The following is a 26,207-nucleotide window of genomic DNA, read 5'->3' on the forward strand; positions in this document are numbered from 1 at the left end:
AAATGGAACTTGTCAAAATCTCTTTTGCTTTAATTACCTGACGCTACAGGGCTTCAGAGCGCCTTTTTACACTTTCCAGAGCATGCCTTTGGGATGGGACAAGTCTGAATTCTGCAGCAGATGCTTTCAGAAGAAAGTTGTTGGCATGAGTGGCTGAAAATAGCAGCTTGTTTACAAGGCTGGTTTTGCATTATCAGCTGTAGTGCTCCAATAATTAAGGCTGTGAACTTAATTAGCTCAACACTCCATAATTCTCTTCTGCCTCTCCAGGGGCTTGTCTGCATACAGCTCTGTACTGCTTCAGCTTGTGTGGGGAACATCTTTATCCCAGGGCAGCTGCGTTCACACGGGTACCACCTTCACCGCCATGAATCCTGTGCTCCGGTTTCGAGTACACAAACCCTCCATAGGGCTTTCTGGAGAGCCCATCCCTGGATTATTCGACTGCTTTTATTAAAACCATACAAGCAGAAGTACTGATCTCTACTGAAGCATCAGCAGAACTGAATAATGCCATTGTTACTACTGATTGAAAGGGTGCTTTTACACTGGCTTCAAGCTTGTGTCTGTTCTGAAGTGGAAAATGTTTCTTAATGCTGAATAATGTAGTAACATTTCTGGCTAGCACAGTCTTTTTGACAATGAAACATTGCCCCACACTTGAGAATAGACTGGGGCTGCTGCTTTCACCTCTCCCCTTGGAATTAGATGTCTTCTGAGCAGTACCAGACCCCAGGCAGGGGACAGTGTTCTCTCCACCCCTGATCCAAAGCAGCCCATTCCCCAGTGACCCTACCACAGTGTGCTCAAGCATGTCCTGTGGCCAAGTCCAGCCTGTCTCTGGGCATAGTCTCCTGTGTATTTCCTGATCCTCAGAGCCAACCCACGCACAACTGGGAGATGTTTTCCTTCTCTAATGCGTGAGTTTCAGCTGTTCTGACTATCCCGTGTGTGCGTCCTTCCTGTTTGGATGGATACTTGATACGTACACCTCAAATGGAAAGGACTGGACATGATTAAAACACACAGTTCAGATACAGGCATCCTTTTTCTCACTTAACATCCTCCCCACACACAAGCAAAGCTGAGGGGTTGTAAGGATAAATAGTTTATTGTGTAAATTGTTAGTGTTTAAACTGTGTGAGATGCAGAGGGACAGATGCAGGGTGCTGTGCTTGTATCATAGGATCATTACAGTTGGGAAAGATCATCAAGTCCAACCACTAACTTCACATTGCCAAGCCCATCACTAAATTAAACCATATCCCTCAGCACCTCATGTATGTCTTTTGAATAACTCCAGGGATCGTGACTCCACCATTTCCCTGGGCAGCCCGTTCCAGTGCTTAATAACTATCTGGATGTAAAAGTGCTTCCTAATGTCCAAACTATACCTCCTCTGGCATAACTTAAACCCATTTCCTTGTGTTCTATCATTTGCTACTGGAGAGAAGAGATCAACCCCCACTTCACTGCAACTCCCCTTCAGGTAGCTGTAGAGAGTGATCATGTCTCCCCTCAGCTCCTCTTCTCTAGGCTAAACATGCGCAGCTCTCTTAGCCACCCTTCATAAGACCTGTTCTCTAGACTCTTCACCAGCTTTGCATGGCTGAGACTTTCTATGCTTATGTGGAGGTACTTTATATTTCTGCAGGAATATCTTGGCTTAAAAAAGTCAATCCTTCCTGGTCTATTTGGGGTTAAATTAAAGTTGGTATGTAAGCTGATTAGCTTTATCAAAATACTTACATTTTTAAAATTCTCTGAACTCCCAAGATAACTGATGTTCCAAGTTATTAACATGAAACATTAACGTTTCCCCTTAATTACAGGGCTGTGATGAAAGCCCCTCTCCCAATGGGTACACAGCTCTGGAACCAGAAATGGTTCCTGGCACATGATTAACAGCTCTGAATCAAGGCAAGATGGTTCCTTTGGACATACTGGCTCTGCCCAAGGTGAAGATATTCCTGCGGTGTATCCGACCTCACTGTTGCTCACATACAAGCACAAACTCATATTTATTTCACTCTTAAATAAAACAGCGCTTTGCACAGCTCAGATGCCTTGAAAGTCGAGGTGAAAGCAAATATAGGTGTGCTGGGTTTCACGATCTCCGTTGTTAAACAGTTACACGTGATGTGGTTGGCAGAACATCAGCAGCTAAAGCAAAGGCTCTTGTTTGTTCTCACTTCATCCTCATCCTCGTTTGCACCATGTGTGCATGCTGCACAAAGCTGGGCTCAGCAGCCTCAGCCCCATCACTGCGCTGGGGAACAGGACTGTAGATTTATCTTACCCGAATGCTTCAGTGAGTTAATTGCTAGCAGAGGGAGAGAGTAGGGAAGAGCCATATGCAACAGAGGAAAGGGATGTTTTCAGCTGGGACTAAGACAAAGACTGAGACAAAGACCCAAGCTGTGAAGAACTGTGATATGGTGATACAGAGATGCAACTTTCTGGCTGTGCAACGGGGAATGTTCCTAATGGGACCGTGAAACTGTGGGACTGGCTCGCCAAGTAGAGCCGAGAAGGCAGGTCCAGAGCTGTCATGTTAGATAGCGTAGAGGCAAAACTTGCTGAACTTCTAATGGATAATTTATGATGTAATTCTCTCAGAAATGGAGCCCCTCCATTTTGTGAAACAGAATGTCCTCTAGAAAATATTTGCACTTATCTAGTACACGCAGATTCAAGGAAATTCTTTCAGGAGGGTTTCAGTCTAATAAAATGGGAATGTGTGACCTGGCCTGCACCATTATTTGCCCAGTTTTATCCATTTGTTATTATTTCCAAATGTGAAACTCTCATTCTTCTACAATTCTGCAGGTGAAGCTAGGCCAAGAAAAAACAATGCTCTCCTGCAATTACAGGGAGTACCTATTAGGGCTGCAACAAGGCTAGCAAAGCAGGCCAGCATCCAGAATGGCATGTATTCCTGGGGGACTGTGGAAATGTCTCCACAAGCACCAAGGAGCCTACACCCAGATGGGTGAACGTGTGCTGGTTGGAGCAGTGGGACCCCTGTGGGGTGGGTGACGTTTGCTCTCAGCCTTTGTCTACAAGCAGGTGGGTTGCCCCGGCCAAAAGAGCACAGCATTTGGCTCCAATGTTCCGGGATGCAACAGCTTACAGATGGCACTATCCTCTCCTCTTCCAGGATGTTAATCCTCTGGGGCAGAGGGCTGTGCCATCTCTATATGCTCACATTGTGGTGTTGGTCTGTGTGTAACACAGAAGACAGCGCAGTTGTAAGCACACCACTGGCAAGCTCCAGGTCTTTTCTGTTCTAATGTTTAAAGTCTTACCTACCAAAACAGCTCCTTTTAAAAACTGTGAATGTTCCTATTTCTGCCTGCCAGATATTACAACTGGGAGAGCTGGATCCTTCAAGTGTGTCCTTGTTTCTAGTTTTAAACCCAAATTTGGACAGCAATGTCTAATATTTGCGAAGGGTTTTAAGTTGGCTTTGTGGCACAGACGTGGCGGATCCCGGTGCCTGGTGTGAACCAGTGGTCAGTGGGGCTGTGGGCTGCAGCAGAGCTGCCACTAGCACAGCGTGGGGACGCTGTGGCTGCAGGACAAGGAGCAATCAGGATGAATGCAGTGACTATTTTCCAGAATGTAAACAGCCTTGCAGCTTAATGGCTCTATTTACGTTGAGGGAGATTAGGAAACACACTTTGTTATTTTAGTCTGAATAAGCTCATGCAGATGGTCAGCAGAAGCAACGTGTTTTAGAGTTTCTGGTGTTCTCTGACAAGCCAGGTTGCACATGAGTGTGTTAACCTTGCCTCTGTAAAGCGCTTGATTTTTATCAGCTTGTTTACCAAACTGTCACAACAAGGCATAAAACCACAGAAGACTCACACGCTGATATGAGCAATGTGCGTGTTCTTGGTAGCGGAAGAGGAATAGGAGTTTTCTGCTCTTTGTTAAATAAGGTAACGAGCCATTTTTTTCTCTACAAACCGCAGAGTGAGCTGTCAAGCAGGGAGCTGGGGCAAAGGGAAGATGTTCCACCCAACAAATTGCTCCCACCACCTCCAGCCTCCATAGGATGGGTGGGGTGGGATTTGTCAACTTGCTCAAAAACCAAACATTTGTATGGTATCGTTTAGTGGTGCCATCGAGTCCCACGATCCCTCCTGGTTGGAGGCTTCCCATGCCAGCAGGCCGGCTCCCCATGAGCCAGTGTTGCAGCTCCAGGAGGTGAACGAGTTAAATTGTTCTTGTCGTTCCAAGTGGGAGCGAAGAGCCATTGCAAAATATTTTTTCCCCCGTTGGCTCTGCTTGTTGTTTTAAAATTAAATTGGTTCTGGTTAGCAAACAAGAACAGGACGACAAAATTAAATTTTCTGAGGAATGTTGTGAATTCTGTGTGAAAAATTAAACCCCCAAATGTTTTTCCCCTCCCTCACTCCTTGGCTTGCCTTTGTCCCCTCTTTGCTTGCCCCTCCTCCCTCTCTGCTTCCTTGGCAGACATGTCGGTGGGTGACAAGGCTGGTGTCCTTATGTCAAGGTGCTGTGGTGAGCAGCAGTGGAGTTAATGGGAGCTGGGACATCATGGCTCAGCCAACAGATTTCTTTCTTTTTCTCTTCTGCTTATTGTCTCCCATCTTTTTTTTTTTTTGCTCCTTTATTCTCACTGTCCTCCCAGACCATGGTCTGCCTGGGGCATGTTGTTGCTCTCTCCCTGGCAGGTGAATGCTGTGCAGGTCCAGGGAGTACCTTGGACATGTAGAGGACAGAATATTAATCTTTAGAAGCAGAATTGGACCTATAAAGTATAGTTCAGCCCCATGCAGATGACTACCTCTGGCCATCTGCAACGCTTCAGTCTCGCTGGAGTCCAGCACAGACTGCACTGGAGGAGCTACACCCACATAGGGCTCTGTGATGGACAATACAGATTTCTCCCTGTTTGCTTCCATCTTCCTTATTTATTTATTTATGTGCAGATGGAAAATCTTTGACACAAATTGGCACTCCCTAGATTCTGTTCCTCTGGAAAACTTCTGCAGTTCTTAAAAGCTTCTCCTCCATTTGGTCAGCCCTGCAGGCATTTGCTGTGCACTTCATAAGTCATTTCTCTAGTCATTGCCTCAGTATTTGTGTCAAGTCTTCTTGGATCTTTATTTATAATTTGGCGTGAGTCTTTTCTGAGGGCTCAGCAGACTCTTGCTGTTTTGTGCAAACTAGGACATCTTGCTCTCAGACCTTTAGACGGGACAGCAGGTTACTCCGAGTTGAGTTCCATCATACTCATGGTGCATGTGGAGTGCTGGGGTTATTGTTATTTACTGGTGTTTACTATTGCTTTTATTCAGGAAGTAAGGCTCCTGATACCTTGTGTGCTTGGGGCCCTGTGTCACTGATTCCTGGAGGTCAGAAGTGTACCCTAGGAGGTGTCATGGTGTGGTCGCCCCTCTTGTGCTCTTCTCCAGGCATCTCCTCTTGGCCATTGCTGGAGATAAGAAGCTCAAATGGTCTTCCAGCATGATGTGGAGCAAGCACGTGGGCTCACTTGACTGAGGGAGATGTACAGGGTGAGACAACAGGTCTAAGAGAAGAACAAATGTCTTTGTGGAGGCAGCATGAGTATCCTGAAACTTTGCCTCCAGGTGGTACATGAGGATGGGCATCTCATCTCTGTGAGCAGTGTTTTCTGGAGCAGGGCTGTGTGTTGGACCCTGTGTCTGGAACGGGGCTGTGGCTGTCACGGGCAGCCAGGGAGCACTCCTCCCTCACCATCAGACCACTAGAATAAATAAAACAGCTCCACTTACACTGGATGAAATCAAGTCTTCTGGATTATGGCCTAAACACGGTCAACAGCTCCTCTGGGCCCTCGAGCTGCCAATAGCTTGCACCTCCTAGTGAGTCTGTCCTTGGGAAGGAGCCATTAGAGGAAATTTTGCAGATCTCCTTCCTTCAAGAACTGGGAAATCATCATTGATAGGACTTGTAGCACCTCCTGTGTCAAGAAATGGGATATACAGGAAACGCACTGATTAGAACCAAGCTCACAGTGCAATGCCCCAGCTGATACCCTCCTGGAGCATGTTTATCAGCAGCATTGCCAAAACTCCTCCAGGGCACTGTGGAGGTTGGCTTTCCCTTCTGCTCAGGCCTTGTGGTGATTATATTGTACTTGGGTGAAGAGCCAAGCAAGCTAATGAGGTTTTCTAGGCCCCTCTGATAGTTACAGGCATATGTTGCATTTGTTGTGCCAGGACTTGTGTGTGCTAGGATGCCAGTAAAGTTCACCAGAAAGAAGTCATCAAGTCAAGATCAAGAAATCATCACAAAGGATCAGTTTGATAAACCTCTCTCTGCTGCTGTCGCTTCTTCTAACACAGATGCTACGTATGTGACTTCTCAACTGTACGGCCAAACGGACTCTAGAAAGATGTTGTCATTCTACACATGGGCACACACAATATTTCACATTTCTCCCTAAGTTGCTGTAGATATCTACCTCTTCTCACCATCAGTCTTTGTGATCAAAGCTGTTGTGTTGCACAGCAGCCATCACCACCAGTTCTGGTTGTTGCTGCTGGGAAGAGGCTGAGGCTACCCAAGTTTGCCTCCATCCTGGGCAGTCTCTGTCTCTCTCTGCTTTCTCTCCAGGAGGTGCTCCTAGTGCCTGATTTATCCTCCTGGTGTTCAGCCTCTCACGCTGTTTGTCCCCGTGGTGTTGAAACAACAAAAGACATGTGGAAACCCATGCTGGTGGTTGCAAGCCTGGTTGGAGTGTTTATAATTTTATCCTATCATCCCTCTTTAAGTGGGAATTCCTTGTGCTAAAGTTTCAGACTGAGGTCTTGAGGAGATGACCTGAAATCTGATTGAGAATCTGTTGAGTCATTTCTGAGTGCTGGGCAAAAATGTATTTCTGAATTATGAAAGTGTAATGTTTATCAGCTGTACAAGAGTGTGCAACCAGTCTTGTTTTGCAGGATCAGGCTTCCAACATCCACAGCCCTCAGCAATAAATGGAGCAAGGTCATTGCTGAGCTGGAAAGTAAATGCTTTTGAAGCATTTCCTCTCAGGACCAGACCAAATCTTCTCTTCCAACTGCTAACACCTTCCTTCCTGCTCAGAGCAAGCCCATAACCTTTCTCAGACATGGAAACTTTCTGGTTCTCTGCCATCAAGAGGTTTCCGCCCTCCTTTTTCGTCTCCATTTTATCTCCCCTAGCATACCATGGTGGGTTCATCTGCCTTTTGCTGGGCTCACCTTTGCTTGCACTTCCCTCTTCTAATGCTGCCCACATGGATTCCGTTTACTGAAGGTGGGAGCCAGTGGGCATTTCCCAGATGGGATCTGAGGGGACAGGGGACTCAGGTGGAATTATTTAATTAGAGACTGCTGAGCAGTTTAGGAGGAATTTATTTTAATAAGTTGACTTTAATATTTTCCATGCATTTAGTTTTCAGTGGAGATTATGCTACATCCAGAAAGATAAGCATTTACTTAACTAGTGAGATACATTCAGTCAAACCCTGAGAAATTATGCTTCTTTAGATCAACCTTTATCCCCGAGAATTGTCTCAGAAGGCCGCCTCATCTGGCTGAGGGCAGAATCCCTTTCAGAGGCTTAATGGTGGTTATTTGTTTAGCTGAGTAAGTTTAAAAAACTGACAAGTACATTGCAAAAAATCTCGGATCCCTCTCCCAGAAGGCAAGCCAATGACACCATTAGCTTAATCCAGCACCTCATATAGTCGATATTAATATGGCTCTTTAGCTCCAGAGTATGATGTATTTTCAGTTGAAGGATTTGTGTTCCAGTAGTAAGAGGGGAGAAGGAGGGAGGGCAGTGCTGTAGGTCACTCAGCAGTTGGGTACAGAGATGTATTAAAAACCACATGTAGAGGGTCCCTCTGGAAAAAAAATAACATCTGACATCCAAACCCATTCATTGGTTAGAATAACTTGCATCAGAGCCTTTTGCTGTGATCCCACGTACCATGAGTGAGCCCTGCCTCCCATCTGCTGCTTCTGCCTACGTGGCTCCATGCATTTTTCATAGCCATCTCTAGGCATGATACAATTAATGGATGATATTTGGAGCTACTGTCCTGGCAGGCTGTGTAAGCACCCCTCTCCATCTCCACAGTGACCGGGGATGTGCTAACTAATGCAGAGGAGTTGTGCTGGCAGCAGTGGCTGCAGAGTAACTGTTGTGAAATTTAACATCTATCCTATCCAAATCCATCTATCTGCAGTGTTGATCTTCAGAGTTGGGCTGGTTTTAGATTGTTCTCCAAGATGATGAAGAGGTATGGAGCCCCTACAGATCTCACCTGAGCCATTTTGGGTGTTAACTTCACAAGGGGTCATGGCTGTTCTTCGCTGCTCACCTTAAAAAAGACGAAGGAAAGTACTAGAGTTTATGATATCTCCATTGTGGTAAAGCTGGAGGAGATGCATTCCCCTGAAAAACTGGCAAGAGGTGAGGGGAAGCTGAGAGTACCAGGGATGTGTCTGTGTCCAGGGGAGTAAAGCAATAAGTATACTCCAAGTATACCAGGAGTAAAACCATTTTGGCAAAGTGCAGGAGTAAGCATGCTGATAATGGCCACATTCTGGTTGAAAAAATCAGAAAAAGCGTTTACTGAATCCATGTGAATCTTCTGTATTTGACAGAACAATCTGAAAACATTCTGAATTCTGACACAGATTTCAGACAACTGAGCACTTCTGTGGTTTATGTTTCCTAAGCGGTCTTTCATCTGTGCCTTCCCTTTTCAGGTTTGTTTCTGTTTCACACTTAAAATTAGTCTAATTGCCAGTCGTGTCACAGTTAATTGTTTTTATGAAAACTCAAGCAAAGATCTGTCTCTATGTAAATACAGTGTTTACTCTCTGAGTTGCAGTTTGATATTTTCCTCTTTCTTCCTCTTATTTGTATGTATTTGCAGGGTCTTTTCCTGTTGTTCTTTCTGCTGCTCTCTCCTCTGGACCCACAGCACAGCTGTTGCCTCTCCATGTCTCACTGGTTGGGAAATGCTGTCTTAAACTCCCTTCCCCAGAGATCCTCTTGACCTCTGCCCTAAATTTGTTCAAATTTGCTCTTTTTTTTTTGAAATACATTATCTTTAATCCGTTGTTCTCGTTCCTTCACTGCCTTAAATTTCTGAACTTTACGGTTTTGTAATCTCTTGCACTCAAATTTACTTCCAGTTTTGGACTATTAATCAACTTTCTGTACCAATAATATCTTGATAATAAACATCCCCTTCCCTGCTACTTTTCCTTCTTCAGAGCAACTTTTCCTCACACATTCCAGCAGCTCAGTGTGTCTGGATCCTGCCTTGCTCTGTCTCTAGCAGATGCCAGTATAATTAAAACTACCTGTTCCTACAAACTCTAATAATTTGGCTGCTCCATGCAGATGCTCAAAAAGGCATCATCCATATTGTATTTCTGATTAATGGAGCTCTGTGTGATATCTTCTGTGCTCCTTGTTTTTTTCTCTGTCCCTGGAGACATGCAAAAAGTCTGTTCCTCACCTCTTCTTGAACTTCAAAGTATTCTTAATACTAAAAAAAGAAAAAAAAAATCCCTATTTCCTTGTTCTGATTTCTAAGCAAGTTTTATCTTTGCACATCAGTATTTCCCTCCAGTGATGTCTTTCCATAAAGCATGTGTGGGGGTAAATGCTGTAGCTGTATATGAGGGCCTTAACAGGAGTCTTGTTTATTGTGTGTTCTCTTGGCATTTATGTGCAGACATATAATATGATCAGAAAGCTGCCCTGTTATTCTCACTCAGAGATTTTTTTCTGCCCTGCTTGACCTTTTCTCTCAGTCATATCCCAAGCTTTCAGTTAGTGTTGGTGCACTCACCAGCTTTGGCAAGTGGCTCCCTCCAGACCCAGTTTCCTGACCTCTCTCTAGGTTGGAAAGGTTCCAGTCATCTTCACCCAGATACTACTTTTTCCAGCATCGTCTCTCTGCAGAAGACTAACTTGCATTACTGTGAAAATACCGAAGACCTGCAACAAATGCTACTTAAAACAAATGTATTTTGAGGAGGCTTGATCTTAATTTTGAGCTATTCAGAAGATACAAAAACCTAGCAGGCAGGGGCGTAGCAAGATCCAGTCACTAGGAAGCCAACAGAAGTACATTTTGACTAGAAGTCAGGTGCCTATTCTGACTGTGGACATGAAATAACTGCAAAATTTTACAGAGGGATAGGTTGATTTCCATACTTGCAGCAAATTTTAAGCTGGCAGTGGAAACCTTTACAAAAGATATGATCTATCCTGCTTAGGAACTGGGCTTGACTCCTGCCCTCCTTGTGTACATCCCGGGCTGAACGACGTGGCACGCCAGGCTACTGATGCTGGACTTTTCCAGCCATTTTTGCCTCCAAAATCAGGTTCAGACTCCACCCTGTGTGCTTTGGTACAAACTTCCCCCAAAGATTAGCTGGGGAGAGCTCCTGCCAAACCGGGTCCCTCCAGCTGAACCGTTATCTGTGAGCCCAGAGGAGCAGAAAGAGCCAGGGCCAGTTCCTTCCAATATTTTACAGATTAAGACCAGGGCCTGGGATCTGTGGGAAGTCAATGGAGTTCACAGACCCCAGTGGGTTGTGGTCATTGCCGCAGAGCTAGCGATCTGTGCCAATAATTGCTGTCTTCCTCATCCTCCTATCACGGTCATTTGCTATCGTGTTCAAGTGCAATGTCACTCGGCAGCATGGACTTGCCCTCTGACAGTATTTGAGTGCAGCTGGAGGCACCTACTTTAGCCTTGAAAATGCCTCTTTCTTGGCAGCGCTCTGTGTTTATTATAATGCTGTCTGTAATGTGCAAAAGTACATTTCTGTTTTAACTTCCCTCTTTATGTACCAAAGAGTGTGGTTTTAATTAAGGATTTCAGATTGAAACATTTCCGGTTTGATGTGTTGTTTTTTTGGTTGGGGTTTGCTTTGGGTTTTTGTTGTTTTTCTTCTTTGGGACAGTATTCAGTTAAAATGTTTTAGAGTTTTGAAAAATACCAGATGCCCAGCTCACAAAGTGTGCAAAGAGCCCTAGTCACTCCCCCTTCCTCCCAGGGAAATCAGCTGCTCTGCTGAGCAGGAACAGTCAGGGATGGCTGATGGCGAGAAGAGGATGGGCCGGGACTGGGATCAGCCCTTTCAGCAGCACGCCACAGCTGTGGATAGGAAACATTGAATCAGACCCGTAAAACAAAGCACCTGATCTTTGTTGGTTCTAGGTTTACCCTCCTCCCAAAATATCTAGGGATTGTAAAAGCAGATGGGCAGATCCCTGCCGAGTGGCAGAGCATCTCTGCTGCGGTGCCCACTGGCAAGGGCTGCCAGGCTTGTTCCTGCCATCCCTGGCCACTGGCCATAGCCCCCACTCATGGAGAAGCAAGGCAACTTGTAAAATAAAAGGATTATTTTGCTGCACATCCACTGACATTAAAAGGAAAACTAAAACCAAGGCAGATTTTAGCTCTCCTGGTAGCAGTACAGCTTAAAAACGTCCTGTAAAGGCACCTAAAATTTCTGAAAACAGCAGGCCATGAAAATGATGTTAAAACCAGCTTTCTCAAGCCAGTCCCATGATTTTTGGGAGTTTGACTCATGATTGTTGAATGTTGGGGTTTGGCAATGCTAAAGTCGACAGTTTGAATTTGTTCCCGATGTGGTATTTCAGCTTGCTAGCGTGACTGATCAGTGCCACTGTCCTCCAGAGCAGTCGGAGCCCCAGGGAGCAGGAGGTACAGAGGCATGGTGGTACAAGGCCCTGTGCCTTCTACGGGCTCTAGGGATGCTGTTGAGAGGGTCTGGCTTCCAAATCATCCCTGAATCATGTCTGCCACATGACAGGCATTGAGGCAGCAAAAACGGAGCACAGGAGCTGCTGGCTGGGCTGAAGGGAATTGGAATAAGGTAACCTGGGAGAAGCATTCTCCTGAGATAAAATGAAGATGTTAAAAGCATGCTTTGTACATGTACATCTGTCATTCCAGTTTAGCCATGCAGCGTGTGCACAGGGTGTTGCTCAGCTTGTGCTGGAGAGCACTGAGAACATTGCTCCTCTCTGCAGTGTTAGCACTTCAGGTGCAGTCGAGAAAGAGCATTTATAAAGCAAACTTTGGCCTTGCAACTGCAGTATTGCATAAGAATGATGCGGGTGCAGCTTGCCAGTGAGGCAAGTGATGTCCTCACAGTTGGCAGGAGGAGATGAGCGTGAAAACAGACATGCAGCCTGCCCTTGTGTCTTCTCACTCTGCCTAGTGTTACAAAGTATGGCTGTACAGGAAGCTGTTACACTGTCTGGTACACATCTGTGTGGGTTTAGGCTGTGTGAGTTTCCCCATGCCCAGGAGGTGAGACTTGGCTTTCTTGGCTGAGGACCAGTACCATGCAGAGACCAAGTCACCTCTGTGACAGCGAGAAATGGCTCACATTTGCACCTCAAGCCAGCTTTAAACCACATAAATCACCGTTGCCCCTAGCTGTGGGTAATGCTGTGCATCTGCCCAGGTACTTCTGCCCCAAACCCCACCATCCTGCTGTGAGACACAGCCCTGTCCTCCCTGTGAGGTGGCCAGGGAGGGCATTCCATCCTCCCATCAGCCGTGCCCATCCATCTCCAGCTGCCTGCCTATTTGGGAGCTCGCAGATTGCTGAGTGCTCGAAGAGCTGACCACTTCTTGCCTATTTGGGAAAGCTTTTAAATTGTTCCAGAAACTGCTGTTTGTTGATAAATCAGGGCGATTGCAGAGAAGTGTTTTAGCTAAACTGTGTAAAAGAAGGAATGAGTTGCAGCGCAGCACTGCCAGCTGTCATTGGATTTAGAAACACACATCATAGATTTTGTTGCTTTTCAGACAGCTGTACTTATAGCTGCTCTTATAGCCATATAAAACAGTCATTCTGTCAGCAAACGGTCTGGCAGAGGCGCTGGGTTGTATCTACAGCCGTGTTCCCAAGCCCGGCGGGTTCACTCCCTCCAACGTGCATAGGTACAGCCCGGAGAGAGACAGCTTTGGGGCATGGGCTGTAACCTGTCCCCAGCATCATAGCACTACACAGGCTAAAGAGCAAAATGCTGGGCTGTGTCCACTACCCATGCAGGGGATGGTGCTGACAAGGCTTGTCTTTAGTACCCTTGGTCTTTAGGAATGAGTAGCTGCTGCCCTGAGAGAGTGTTTTTGGAAGGGGGACGGGGGGACAGGGGGGATTTATCCCAAGCCTGCCATTGTTACTCAAGAGTCTGGCTAGCTGGAGGTCAGACTGACAAATCTGTGGCTTGTTATAGCAGCACTCGCAATGATCAGGCCCTGTCCTCTGTAGTCCGTTCTACTTGGATTTTAGAGCTAAAGCTGAGAGAGACTCAGGGGTCAGAATTAGATTCTGAAGCATTTTCTCAAGGGAAGGGAGGTGGTGCCAATTTATCCAATTTGAAGCGTTTCCCAGGATCAATATCCCTTTCAATAAAACCTCACCCAGGAAGGGTTTCCTACGTAACAGACCAACTTCAAATGCCCTCTCAAAGTGGTACTTGAATATTTGATAGACATTTTATTCACATCCCTTTACACAAAGTGGAATGACTTTAAGCAAACTAGCCTAGCTGCATCAGAGGGCTGCTCCAGGAGAGAGCTATGAGAGCGGGAGGGAGTTAGTGCTGCACACGCCGTTTCACACCAGTTGAAGGGTGCTGATGAGCTGTACCCTTGTTTTCTCTGGAACAGTTTCCATGGCTCAAGCCCAGTGATCTGGGGTGGCCAACAAGGTGTACAAGAGCAGGTGGTGCTCACAGTCATATTTTTCTCTTGCTTTATTCTGCTTTGCTCAAACCTGTAACCCCCTCCCCACCCACTCCCATTTCCCTCTGAAACTTTTGGAGACACTAGATTCATCTCCATCCAAAAGGGAAAATGTCTTAAGTTATGCAGCAGAAGAAAATAGCTTTCTTAGTTGTAATGCGAACTTGGTTCCTTCCCAGGCACCAGACTGGAACAGAGAGTTTGAAAATTGCCCCTCTGGCCATTATCTGAGCTTTACAGTATTTGGAGATTGAACCCAGATCCCACATCTCTTCTGAAGCTCCATGTCAATTTACACTTGTTCCTAGAAACCATTACTGTCCTGTGAGCTCTTTACCACGCAAGGATTGAAAACAGAGCTATTCTGCTCGTTTCAGCTCTATTTTTCTTCTTTTTTGTTTTTTCTTTTTTGCATGAAGGCAGAGCTCAGGACTCGTTCCTTTTTCTCACCATCTGAGGATTAAGCCCAATCCTGATTGTTATCCGACCTCGATACCGTTTACACACTGAACCCGATGCCTACGGCTTTTATCTGAGCCCTTGCAGCATTTGGAAGGGGGCCATGCCCCTTGTCTGGTATCAAAAGCATTATATTAATTTGGGATTCATTCCACAAAATGAGGCTGTCAGCCAGACTCCTTAGCAATTGGATATTGAACCCAGACCTTGTGGTTGTCTTCCAAGTTATATGCCAGCTGGGAACTCAGCCCACAATCCATGGCTGCCGGCCAAGCTCCTTATTGGCGAGAGATTGACACCAAGCCCCCAGACTGCTATTTCTGTACGGTGGTGGTAAGGACTAAACCTAGCTCACGTGGTCAGCATAATCACCTCTGCATTGGCAGTGAAATGAAAAATCTAGTTAAAGACTTGAATGAATATTGAGGGTCGATGTTCAGCTGCTTAAAGACCAGGGATGATGACAACAATTCCCTTGGAACAAGGCCCCCTCGATACTCCGGGGGGAACAACGCCAGATCCCCCATCTGTCATCCAGCTGGATATAAAATCCAGGTTCTCATTAACACACAGTGCACAGCATTTCTTTACTGGCTGGCAGTATTAAGGCCAGTTCCTCCAACTTTCAGGTATTCTTCAGATGGGATTAAACTAGATCCCTGTTCTATAGCACCGTTAGGCTCTGCCAAAGCACTTCTTGTCGCTCAGAGCAGACCTCCAACGCTGAACCTTGCCTTGGGAAGCGCTTCCTGCAAGCAGCGTTTGCTTCCTTGTAGAGCAATAAGGAAGCCTTGGAGGTAAAGGAGAACAAGGAATGGTTCTGCCCACCTCCACTCTCTTGGTGGGAAACGGGAAGCCTGACCAGGTAGAGGGAGCAATTCAGGTGAACCGTGTCTCTGAGGCGAGCAAACTTTTCCCTTCTGCCAGCAGTTTTGCCTGGGAATTCTTCAGCATCTTTACACGGTGTGGTTTTACTGCATAGCAAAATGCTTCAGAAGACTGAATTAAAACCAAACAGCTTCCCAGCTGGGATGGTCATCATTTGAATGCAATTTCCAGCAACTGTGTGGGTTTCTTGGTAGCCTCGAAATCTTTAAAATTCTCATTAAGCGGCAACTTTGAAGGAAAGACTCAGCATGCAGCTAGAGTAGGAAAATCTTCCCATGATCTAGTGGACCAAGCTGGATGTTGTAGTGCATACAGATGGTGTGGGATGTTGCTTCTCCTCTGAACTTGCAGTGATGGCAAAAGCTGCTCTTTGGGGCTCTAATTGTGCAAATCATGGATCAGGGTGGGGTTCTGTTTTCCCTGTCTGAAACCCTACCATGACTGGGGATGGAATCCCTGGGAAGATTTCAAGGCAGTTTTGCAGACCTGTCCCATGGGTCTGGAGTTACTCTGGTTGCCTGTTGCGTATCTTCTGATTCATAAGTATTTGCTAAGAAAACATTAAGTCCTCACCACACACATGTGGTTTTATGAGGATTTTCAGCCCAAGAGAGCCAATGCAAATGGGATTCAGCTGACTATGGTGGCAATTTGTTTGTAAATAGGTTTTCCATGTACCCACTTGTTCTTTTATTAGTGGGAATACCTTTCTTTTTTCCATTCATTGTTCTCACCAGCCATCTTACTCATCTCTTGTCTGAACAGTCTGTACTGCTGTTTCTGCCCCTTTCCTGTAAAGCTCTCTTTGGGCTTGTCTTTTCTCTCTGCCAGGTCTTTCCCAACCCCTTCCCCCTGCTATCTCCTGTGCAGTGCTCAAGGGGCAGGGGATGCTGCTGGCTTTGGCACTGGCAGCAGGAGCTGTTTGCAGGGACACTCCAGGTATTGCTCAGAATTTATGGGGAACACTGAGTCGAGCAATACCTGGGATTAGTTGAAATCATTATTTCTAGAACTGCATTTCTTTACTGTATTAACAGAAGAGTTGATGTTTTGTGCATTGGCTTGGTCCTTCTGCTGACCTGCGAGTGTGGGGAGTGCGGTGTGCTCTGCCCGCTCCGGGGCAGCTCTCACCCCATCCTCCTCAGTGCTGACACACACTCTACGTGCATGAGATGGATGCAGTGAACGGTGGAGAAAGAGGGAGAACAAGCTCTTCTTTCCTGTCCTCCTGGTTGACTTCCCAGAGTTACGAAAGCCCCCGGCACGCCGTGCCATGCCCCGCCACCCCTCACTCCACTGCCTGAGCTCAGCCTCCATCTCAGCGTGCACATGAATTTCCACTCCTCATACTAAGCCCTGCCAAAGCAGGATTCCTGAAGCAGATTAAAAATTGTGGAAGACTTTCAAATCCAGAGATTATTGAACTGTCCCTCTTACCAAATGGCAGTCAATATTATGTTCTTTATAAAGTCTCTGGTATAATGTTTAATTCAGTAACTACAACTGGAAAGTCTTTCCAATTGTTTTAAACTGCCAGAGACATTTTAATGTGCCTCAGATTTGCGTTGGCATGCCACAGAGTTAAGTGCCATCCATCTTTCAGAGACCTTTAAAATTTAGCCTCTTGTAAAATGGAGAAAAATGGGAAAGAAGCCCAGAGGACATACTTTGTCCCATGAACCCCATGACCATTTGTGGCCTCACTGACACCTTCTCCTGCATTTTGAAATTGTTTGTCCCCCCTCTGTGCAGGGTAAGAGATCAATGCTGGCAGCCAAAATCTTTAGTTCCTGTGCAGAGCTTCAGCTGAGGGCAGGATTGCAAGCAGATCTTCACTGGCAGCCACCCAGCCATGCATCCTTGGGCAGTATTCACTCTCCAGATGCCTTCAAGCCTCTGCAACTGAGGGCGTAAAATGTTGAGGAAGGTCAAATATCTTGGGATTCCTTTTTTGTGCGAGGGCCATGGGCCTTCCGCCTGTGCCTACTGTCTGCTGTTAGTCCCACAGAAGTGGTTCTCAGTATCCTTGCACACTTCTTTTATTCCTTTTTTTGCCTATTTTTGTTGCTTTGTTCCTTCTCCCTGCGCTCGGTTGCACGTGAGCACCGAGTGTGTGCATCTTTGCACTGGGCAGAGGGGGGAACAGGGGCAGGGAGAACGTCTTATAAATTCTGTTCTGCTCCATTAAGGTTCATTCTGGTAAGACAATGGCTTTTTCTGTGGAAATGCTTTGTGAAAGCCTTGCCTAATGATCTGTTAGCCGGGGAAAGGTTAAATTCCTGTAAGATTTTCTGAGTTTGATGAAGAAGAAACAGTGCAATTATCCAGAATTCAAAGTGAGTTTTAGCCAGCTGTTAATAATACTCCGATTCTTCGTGTTCTCATTACTTAGAAGTAATGTGGCCATCCCTAGTCATGGCAGTAAAATATTTATAGCATTGTCTTTTGGCTCTGTTTTTACTTAGGGAGGGCTGGACATCACTTGAGGTCTTCTAAATATGCTTCTTTTTGTGATTTAGCCACCCATGACAGTACTCTTCTCATCTAACTGCAGCTGTCTGCAATGGAGATGTGCAGTTTAAGGCAGTCGTCTCAGGAGGAGTCAGACATGCCCTTTAACCGCTAATGGTTGGGCATCTTGTGAAAACTGGTCACCAAGGCTCTGCTAGAGTAACCGGTGCTTCCAGGTTCATGCTATCCCAAGACAGCTGCCAAGGATGAAGGAGATAAGTTGGACTCGACACCTGATACTCTTGATACTAAGAGTTCCCACATTAACAATCTGGTTTGATGCAGAGATATGTTTATTGGTAGTTTTCTGCTCTTTGTGGCCTCATTGCAGCCTGTTTGTGTGCTCGGAGACCACTGGAAACATGCAGGAGCAACCCACAGACATCTGTGTTTTTCTCCTAGCTCTTTCCAAGGTTTCCAGCTTGGAAAGTCATGGCAGAACATGAAACACACGTGGCATCTCTGTGTCCAGGCGCACAGAAACAAAATAAGTGTCATGGGGAAAATATAATTTCACAGTGGCAGGCCCTGCACTGGGATAAACAGACGGCTTGTTTCCTCTGGTGGATGCATGGAAAATCAATTCCCAGTCCTCTGCAGAGGCTCCTAAACATGAACTAAATCCCCTCCTGTAGTACTTAAGAACTACAACTGGTTTGTGACAGCAAAAAGGTTTCATTTCTAGCAGGGGAACTGCAGGTAATACCTTTTTGCTATCTTCGTATTGTTATTTAGAGGTCTATCTTATTCCTCTTTGTAGGAGTCTCATTTCAAATGCAGCTTTTTGCCTGAAGGTCTGAAGTAAATGAGTATTAAGTAACTGTATCTGTCTCTAATTCACTCATCATCCAGAAAAACAGCTAATGTGCCTGAACCAGTGGGATGAACACATTAGATTAATCTAATTCAGCTACTTTTCACTCAATCAGTAGCATTTAGAAAAAGGCTGTGAAAGGGATTAGGAATTTCTTGCCCATGTTTTTCCTTTCTTCTTCTTTCCATGTCTTTGCTGTGTTCCATTAAACGTTAGCTACTCAGTTAGCTTATTTCCTTGACCCTCCTTAAAACATTGCTCTAAAAATAAGATGGTTCTTCTCAGACCTCAGAGATGGCCCCATATTCACTGAGGCTTCCAGTGGTGAGGAAGTGCAATGGAATAAATGCAGACATGCAGCAGCTTACCCCGACTGGAGTGAGCAGCTCCCGCCTGTCACCGTCTCTCTTGCACCTTGGCTGGGCAGTGTGAGTACAGGCTGTCACGGAGCATCACCCTGAGCTCAGAGCAACTCCCTGGGCATGCTGTCACCTCCTCACCATCCCCTTCAGCTCCCTTGGCAATGATGCATGCTATCACCTTAGTGCCATGGGAAGTCTGACATGTGCATCTTCCACTCCCTTATACCTTTCTTTATTGGAAATGTGTAAGAAGACACAGAGCAGGCTGCCTAGACTCCTTGGTTTAACAGCAAATTACTGGTAGCTGCTCTCAGTGTGCATATTTCTTCCTGCAGTTCAGTCTAGATCAGGGTTAACTCACTTTCTGGAGAGAACATCCTGTGCAATCGTGTCAAAAGCTGTAAAACCCATAAAGGTATAAGACCTAAGTGGCTGCTTGCTGCCCGTGAGCCCTGCTCTCCTGTCAGTAGATTGCTTTGTGATTTGTTCTTGACACATTCCTGTGGCTGTTGATCATCTCCTTATATTTTGTAAGTGCTGACAAGCAGTTTGATTATTTGTCCAAGTATTTTTCTGGGACCTGAAGCCAGTCTGCCTGCTCTGTAATTCCCCAGTGCCTCCTTCCCCTCTGCTGAAAGCAGAGCCCTCGGTCTGCCCTCCCCAGCCCCCTGGAACCTCCCCATCCCCGGTGGCTCCTCACAGTTAAGTGGTTGCATCTTCGAGGCTGCTTCAGGAAGCTCGCTGAGTGTCCTGGGATGCAGTTCAACAGGCAGGGATGATTTAAAACACTACAGTTATCTAATTATTCTCTAACCAAATCTCCTCTTGCTGTCACATGTTCTCCTCCTGCTAACACTGGCATTAAGCTTCATCAGGCATTTGATTGCTTTTGAGTTTTTAGGGAAGACAGAAGGGGAAAAAAAGGACATAAAGCATTTTGTCTCTCCCAGCAGCACTCTGTGCTAATGTCAGTCCTCCCTGAGTAGCGGGGCAGCCCTTTCTTTGGTCTTTCCTGCTGGTACTGGCTGTTTCCCGAGTGGTCGTCAAGGCCACGGTACCACAGGGGAGATGCCGAATGGGGAGCTTTGAAGTCAGCAGGTAGGACACAAAGGAGGGCCACCCTGGCAGCAGGGCTTGGTCAGCCTGTGACCAGGAAGGGAGCTCTCCTCTACCTGCAGAGCTGGGTGCATGGTGCACACCTTGAAAGATCTATTTGGTCATTCTTGGAGCTTGGTTAGTGCACAGACAGGGAGCTGTGGAAGCAGAGAGAAGGCTGTGGTGGTGTGCAAGGAGAGGTGGCTGTGACCTGGAAGTCCTGGGCCAGTGATTTCCCCCTCTGCTCCCGGGCACTGCAGGGATCTGTTCTGAAAGAGCTGCAAGGCGGGATAAGCACAGGAAAGGCTGAACTTTCCTTGCCAAGAGCAGATGAAAAGAGATGTTAAAAAGTCACTTATCTCTAGTAACATGGCCCCTAGCTCTGACAAGGTGGTGGAGGGCATCCAAGTTTCATGCTGGAAGGATATGAGCCCACACCTGGAATCCTATCCCTGTTTCAAAGTTCAGGTGCGTTTCTGCGGTTACAGATGTCACAGGGATGGCATTTGACCCTGGCTCATCCTACAGAAGGCTGATGGACAGCAAGATCATTTGAACCTCCCTGGAACTGTCTTTTATTTGAATTACAAACTGGTTTTTGTTTCTTCCCAGCCAGGTCTCTAGACAAACTCTATAACTTTGCTGACTGCTCTGGCCTTCACCTGATCTTTGCACTGAATGCTTTGCGCCGAAATCCCAACAACTCCTGGAACAGCTCCAATGCCCTCAGCCTGCTGAAGTACAGTGCCAGCAAAAAGTACAACATCTCCTGGGAGCTGGGCAACGGTGAGTGTGGGAACAGGAGAGCCACGGGAATGGAGCTCGCTGCAGCAGAAAGGTGTTTCCTTTTAGAAGAGGATATTTGCAGATCCCACGATGCTTGCTCAGTGTAGTTTCAGAGGGATTTAAAGGCCTCCCCTATATGAGCACGATGTCTTAGGTGGACCTGTTAGCCACTTAGCTGGATGTTTCCATGAGTTGGTATGAAGCATTATACAATGTTTCTGCCCCAGTTGCTGGGCACAGCTGGTCCTTGAGTGGCCAGACAGCAGCTGTATGGGCTCGCATGATGGTTACAGTCCCAAGGGAAGTGGGGGACCCTGTGGGGACAGGAGCATGACACCAAGGTGCAGGTCCTTCACCCAGCACCCAGCAAAAGGGGTGCGGGAGGAGATCCTGGCATGGGAGAGCAAATGATGGCCCTCATCCACTCCTCAGAGGGTTCTCTGCTGCTCGGCGAAGCAGGCAGGCAGCTCTGCAGAGCTCAAGCTGTGCAGCAGCCTGAGCTGTGTGTCTTTATCCGGAAGCACGGCTGAAGGAGCAGAGCTGGCAAGCCTTGCTTGTCTGTTTTTATTTTCCCAGAGCCCAATAACTATCGGACCCTTATCGGCCGCTCGGTGAACGGCAGCCAGCTAGGGAAGGACTACATCCAACTGAGAAGCCTGCTGCAGCTTATCCGCACTTATTCCAGAGCAAACCTCTATGGGCCGAACATTGGGAGGCCCAGAAAGAATGTCATTGCTCTCCTGGAAAGGTAAGTGATGGTGCTTTGATCAAGGAGAGATGATAAACCCGTCCTGAGACTGATGCTGTTTGTGGCAGGTAGACTTGTTCTTTGGCTTCCCAATGTCCAACAGCTGCCAGGACAGTCAGGCTGTGTGTGGCTAAGCCACCTCAATACCAGGGCCTTGGGAACATGGTTACCTGTGCTGCTAAACTTTGGCAGAGGTCCTTGGTGGGATTTTATACTGGGCTGATTAACAGTCTCCCGAGTATTCCCATAGTTTCCAAATTACAGGCAGACTGAGGTGCCTACCTTGTTGGGATGTGAAGATAATGCAATGGTGTGGATGCAAGCTCCTGCATACCTGTGGACTGCAGGAGGTGGGTCCTGACATCACTTACCAGTGTAGACATTGTCTCAGAGTCCTCCTGGACAAATTCCTTTGATAATTCCTTCTCCTTGTGCTTTCTCCATCTGGAAGAAGAATCCATAGCATTTTTCATCATTGGCCAAGCCCTGTGCTCCCTCTTAGGAGAACTGGCATATCTCTAGTTTAGGGAGGCCAGAGGTGGAGAAAGATGGTGACAGGGAGGGACACAGACACCTGGAGGTGACACTGGACAGCTACAGGAACCAGGGAGGTGTGGGAGCCTGCTGGCAGCAGGAATTGGGACTGTGCGGCTTGAAGACCGTGCAGCAGAGAGGAAATTCCCTGCAGGACTGTAAACAGAAACTCCAGTGCAGAGGGCTGGGCAGGGGGAGGTGTGGAAGGGACTCTGCTGGGAGCAAAGCTGGGTCTAGCATTCATTAACATCTGCATGAATGATCTGGCAGAAACAATAAACAGCACACTGATGCAGTCCCCGGTGAGGCGGGAGCCGGGGCCAGATTCTCAGCTCTGCTGCAGCAGCACAGAGAGACCATAAAGCTGGTTGAACCGGCTGCACGGCCAGCATCCCTCTCGCTGACAAAAGTGAGGGAGCAGCCCTGCACCCACACCACAGCTACCACCGGTGCCACATGAGCCCATCACCCACTGGAGCCCCCGGCAAAGCGGTGAGGGCAGCACAGGGGCAGCGATACGGTATTGTAGTAGCCTCGATCAGCAGGAAAGCTGTTAGCACCAGGAGGAGCAGGCTGGGGAAGGAAAACAGCAGGGATGAGAGCCAAGAAGCTCTTAGAGAAAGGGAAGTCCTACTGCTGTGTTTGCCCTTCGTGCGGCACAGCCGGGTCCCAGGGAAGACAGGCTAGAGGAGCCGAGGCGCAGGGCCAGGCTGGTCGGGCAGCTCAGCATTGCTGTGGCTGTGCTTGGAGAGACACAACCCCAGGAGCGTAGCGCACGGCCTGACAGAGAGGATGGCAGAAACACCATCTCAAATGAAAAGGAAGGTAGGTAAGAGCTAGGGTTTGAACAGCCCAGGTGACAGGGTGGTGGAGGCTTTCCAGAACCCCACACTAAACTAAAAGAGCTGTAAGGAGCACACCACCTCTCCAGGCTATGTGCCATTTCTCTGCTGCCAACCCTGTCTGCCAGCGATGCGGACACCAGTCTGCAGGGGACCAAAGTGGCTTCTCTCTCCCATGGAGAAACCTTGTGCCCTGCACTCCAAACACTGGTGTCATGAGCTTATGGTGAGTGGCCTGTGTGGCTGTACAGCCTATGTGGTCCTGCGAGAAAAGAGCTGCTTGTATTTCTGCATAAAGACCCCATTATTACCAGGCAGGGCATAAAAATGAGGAACAACTCTGATTACATAAAGACAAAAGGCTAAATGGTCATTTGCAGTATTTGGAAATGGAGTTGCAAAAGGACAAACAAATAAACCCCAGTGCCTAAGCTGCTTGACAGCATGAGCTTTGTTCCCAGCAGCTCCCTGAGGTGTCTTTAGTATTGTCAGTGCTACTGAGAGCTATCTTCTGGAGAAGCACCACAGAACTGATGAATGGGATGTGGTTCAGCATGTTCCTGAGGAAGTCACTGCCAGGACTTGCTTCTCAGGGTCCTGGATGACAGTCAGCAAGCAGGAGAGAGGAGAAGGAATTTAGGATGTTGCTCTCAACAGAAAGCCTTGCTTGACCACCATGTAGTGCTCATAGTAGGATGAAGGATCCTAGGGATGTGAAATCTGCAAAGTTTTTCTGTTATTTTAAAAAAATGTGATGAACAGCAGAAGTCAGACAGGTAGGAAGAGACATCATGAGTGGAAGTGTTAAGAAAGGCTGTAGGGGAGAGATGGGACACCCCAGAGCAGAAAATGGGATGGGTGGATTAGTCTACCAGGCAAGCATTGCCCCGTTACACAAAGCAAGGAAACAGGATTTGGTTGGGGAAATAATGAAAATGAGCTGAAGTGGGAGAGGAGAGCTCACAGAGGCCCAGAGAGTGATTTCCAGCACTAGACGCTGGCATTAGATATTCTACAGGGAAAGCCTCTAGAGTTACCTGAGGTCCTGAAACACTCAGAGAAAAGTCTCATTGTGAGGTACTGCCTACAATTACACTTTCTTCTTGCATGCTCTGTGTTCCAAACATTGTAGTCCATTGTTTAACTGTTACCTTAAGCAGCCAAGCTAAACTTATTCTTTACATTTAAACCTTGTCCTACAATAATGGCGCTGTCAACATGAATTGGGAATTGCTCCCTGCTATGCACCAGGCTTCATCTGTCTCAGTGCTGGGAGATGGACACTGCTGGGGTCATTTTGACCCAATCCTAGGGCCTGTCCTTGGCACGGGGTGGGACTGAACCCTTCCGGGGGTGCCACCATTCTCTGGGGTCTGCTAGACAGACTAGATGATGCCCTTAGGCAGGTGGCACTGATTGAAGGTAGGATACAGTGCAGGGAGGACAGCCGTACCTGAAACACAGCAGCATGGGCTGATACCCTTCACTGCTGAGTTACTGCATCACCCTGCCTGATGCAATGGCTGAGAGCAGCCAAAGAGTGGGTTGGTGGCCCTCTGGGCTGATGAGTCCTGGAGACTGGCCCAGGGCCACTACTGCTTGTGTAAGGACCAGCTCTGCAGTGCTGGAGCCCTGCTCTGATGGCTGGGGCCCGCTGTGCAGACAGCTAGAAATGGTGTCTTGTGAATACACAGGTGCAAGAGGGAATTTCTCCAGACACAACCAACAGTTGAGTTTGATGAGGTGTTAATTAGACCATTCATGCAGCCTGAGCTGTTGGAGAGCAGACCACATTAGCTACCTACTGTGTCTTTGGGTACAGGAATCCCAGAACTGCTCAGAATTTGCTTGGGGAAAAATTGTGAGATTCTAAGGAATTAACATAGATTTTAACAGCAGATCAGGAATCAGACACAAAGGTTAAGGCATGACTGAATGCATTCAGTTCTGGAAGAGAAGAAACATGAGGGAAAGCTATTAGGAAGAAGAGATAATACTCAGAGGTGTTGAAGCTCACAACATTTGGTGCAAAACTTAGGCTGCCACATCTGGGCACATTTGCCAAGGGGCTTTCATGACCTGTTGTTCTTCAGCTGCTGTAGCTTAGTTTTTGACACTCCAAGTGTTGGAGTGCTACCTGCACCAAGGCAGGAGCTGCAGTGCCTGGAGGATAAGGACTGACAGGCACTTGTGTCCATGTAAGACTGGCTGTTGTTGATGCTCTGTGGCCACTTTGGGTCCTGAGCCTGCTGAAGTGACCAGAGAAGTGAAAATCTTCCTTATCTGAAGCTACAGCTTTTCCCAACCTCCTCATCCCTCGGCTCTCAGAGCCACCAGACCTGCTGCCTCCTTGTCTTTCTGTCTGCCCTCTCTCCAGCCTCCTTGGCCCCTTCTTGCTACTGCTGTCACTATTGCACATCCACCCTCAGGTCACAGAGCCATGGAACCTCTGTCCAGGCAGCAGAAGCAGGCAAGGAAGCTCCCAGGTGCCAGTCCTCACTGCTCAAGGCATGTGAAGGTGAGGAGGAAGCATGTTTGTCAGTGGTAATGAAGCCCTTCATCCCTGCCAGCTGTGGACATGGCAGAGCCAGGAGGGGGCATGGAGACAGTGTTTTGACTATCTGTGGGCAGCCCCAGTAGGGATCAGGTTAAGATGTGTCCCCATACTCAGCCCTTCTCCCTCTATCCACAAACCAACCCCAAGCCAAGGTTCCTGTGTTGGTGCTTATGTGTTACAGAGAGGTGTTAGCTTATAGCTCATGAAGTGGCACAGGCTGTATGTTTAGGGTCCAACATAACCAGAGGCCAAAGCCAAATCAAGACGCTAAAACTGGGACAGTCCTTGGTAGTATTTTTATGATGACTGCCCCTGCCTTGGGTCTGTGCTGTCACGAGGACAAAGAGAGCTGTGGCTGGCTGGGCAGGTCAGCACAAATAAGTGTGTCCAGGCATTGATTTTTATCAGCAACTTGTTCTGGAGTAGCAGCCCAAGACGGTGTATGGACAGAACTTGTTTGTTTAAATTCAAGTAGGGAAGAGAAATAAGGAGAGCTTAGAGTGGGTGTTCAGCACAGGGAAGGACTCTGGCTGAGTTTGAGGAAGAAATGTAGGTATTTGTCCTGTCTTCTTGCTGACAAGGACTTCTGCCCTGTTTGACACCAAGGAGTTGTAAGCACTGCATTCTTTAGAAATTCTATTTTGGCTGTTTGACTTTTTTAAAAAGTACATCCTCTCTCTGTTGGTCTAAGAGCCTTTAGTGATGCCACCGTGAGGTGATTTAGCCCTGGCTGGATGCCAGATGCCCACCAAGTTGTTCTATCACTCCCCCTCCTAAACTGGACAGGGGAGAAATAGAACAAAT

The 26,207-nt window shown here is 47.2% G+C and overlaps 1 protein-coding gene across 2 annotated transcripts in view; it reads left to right on the forward strand.

The window, feature by feature from the left end:
• Positions 1 to 26,207, forward strand: part of HPSE2 (heparanase 2 (inactive)) — a 111,595-nt gene that overhangs the window by 51,776 nt on the left and 33,612 nt on the right. For both annotated transcript variants that reach the window (XM_062001912.1, XM_062001911.1), the window contains exons 4-5: positions 20,549 to 20,722; positions 21,299 to 21,470. In XM_062001912.1, coding sequence (XP_061857896.1) covers positions 20,549 to 20,722; positions 21,299 to 21,470 — 346 coding nt within the window. The remainder of the gene's footprint in view (positions 1 to 20,548; positions 20,723 to 21,298; positions 21,471 to 26,207) is intronic.

Source organism: Colius striatus, chromosome 8 (assembly GCF_028858725.1).
Source record: "Colius striatus isolate bColStr4 chromosome 8, bColStr4.1.hap1, whole genome shotgun sequence".
In the NCBI taxonomy this organism is placed as follows: Eukaryota; Metazoa; Chordata; class Aves; order Coliiformes; family Coliidae; genus Colius; species Colius striatus.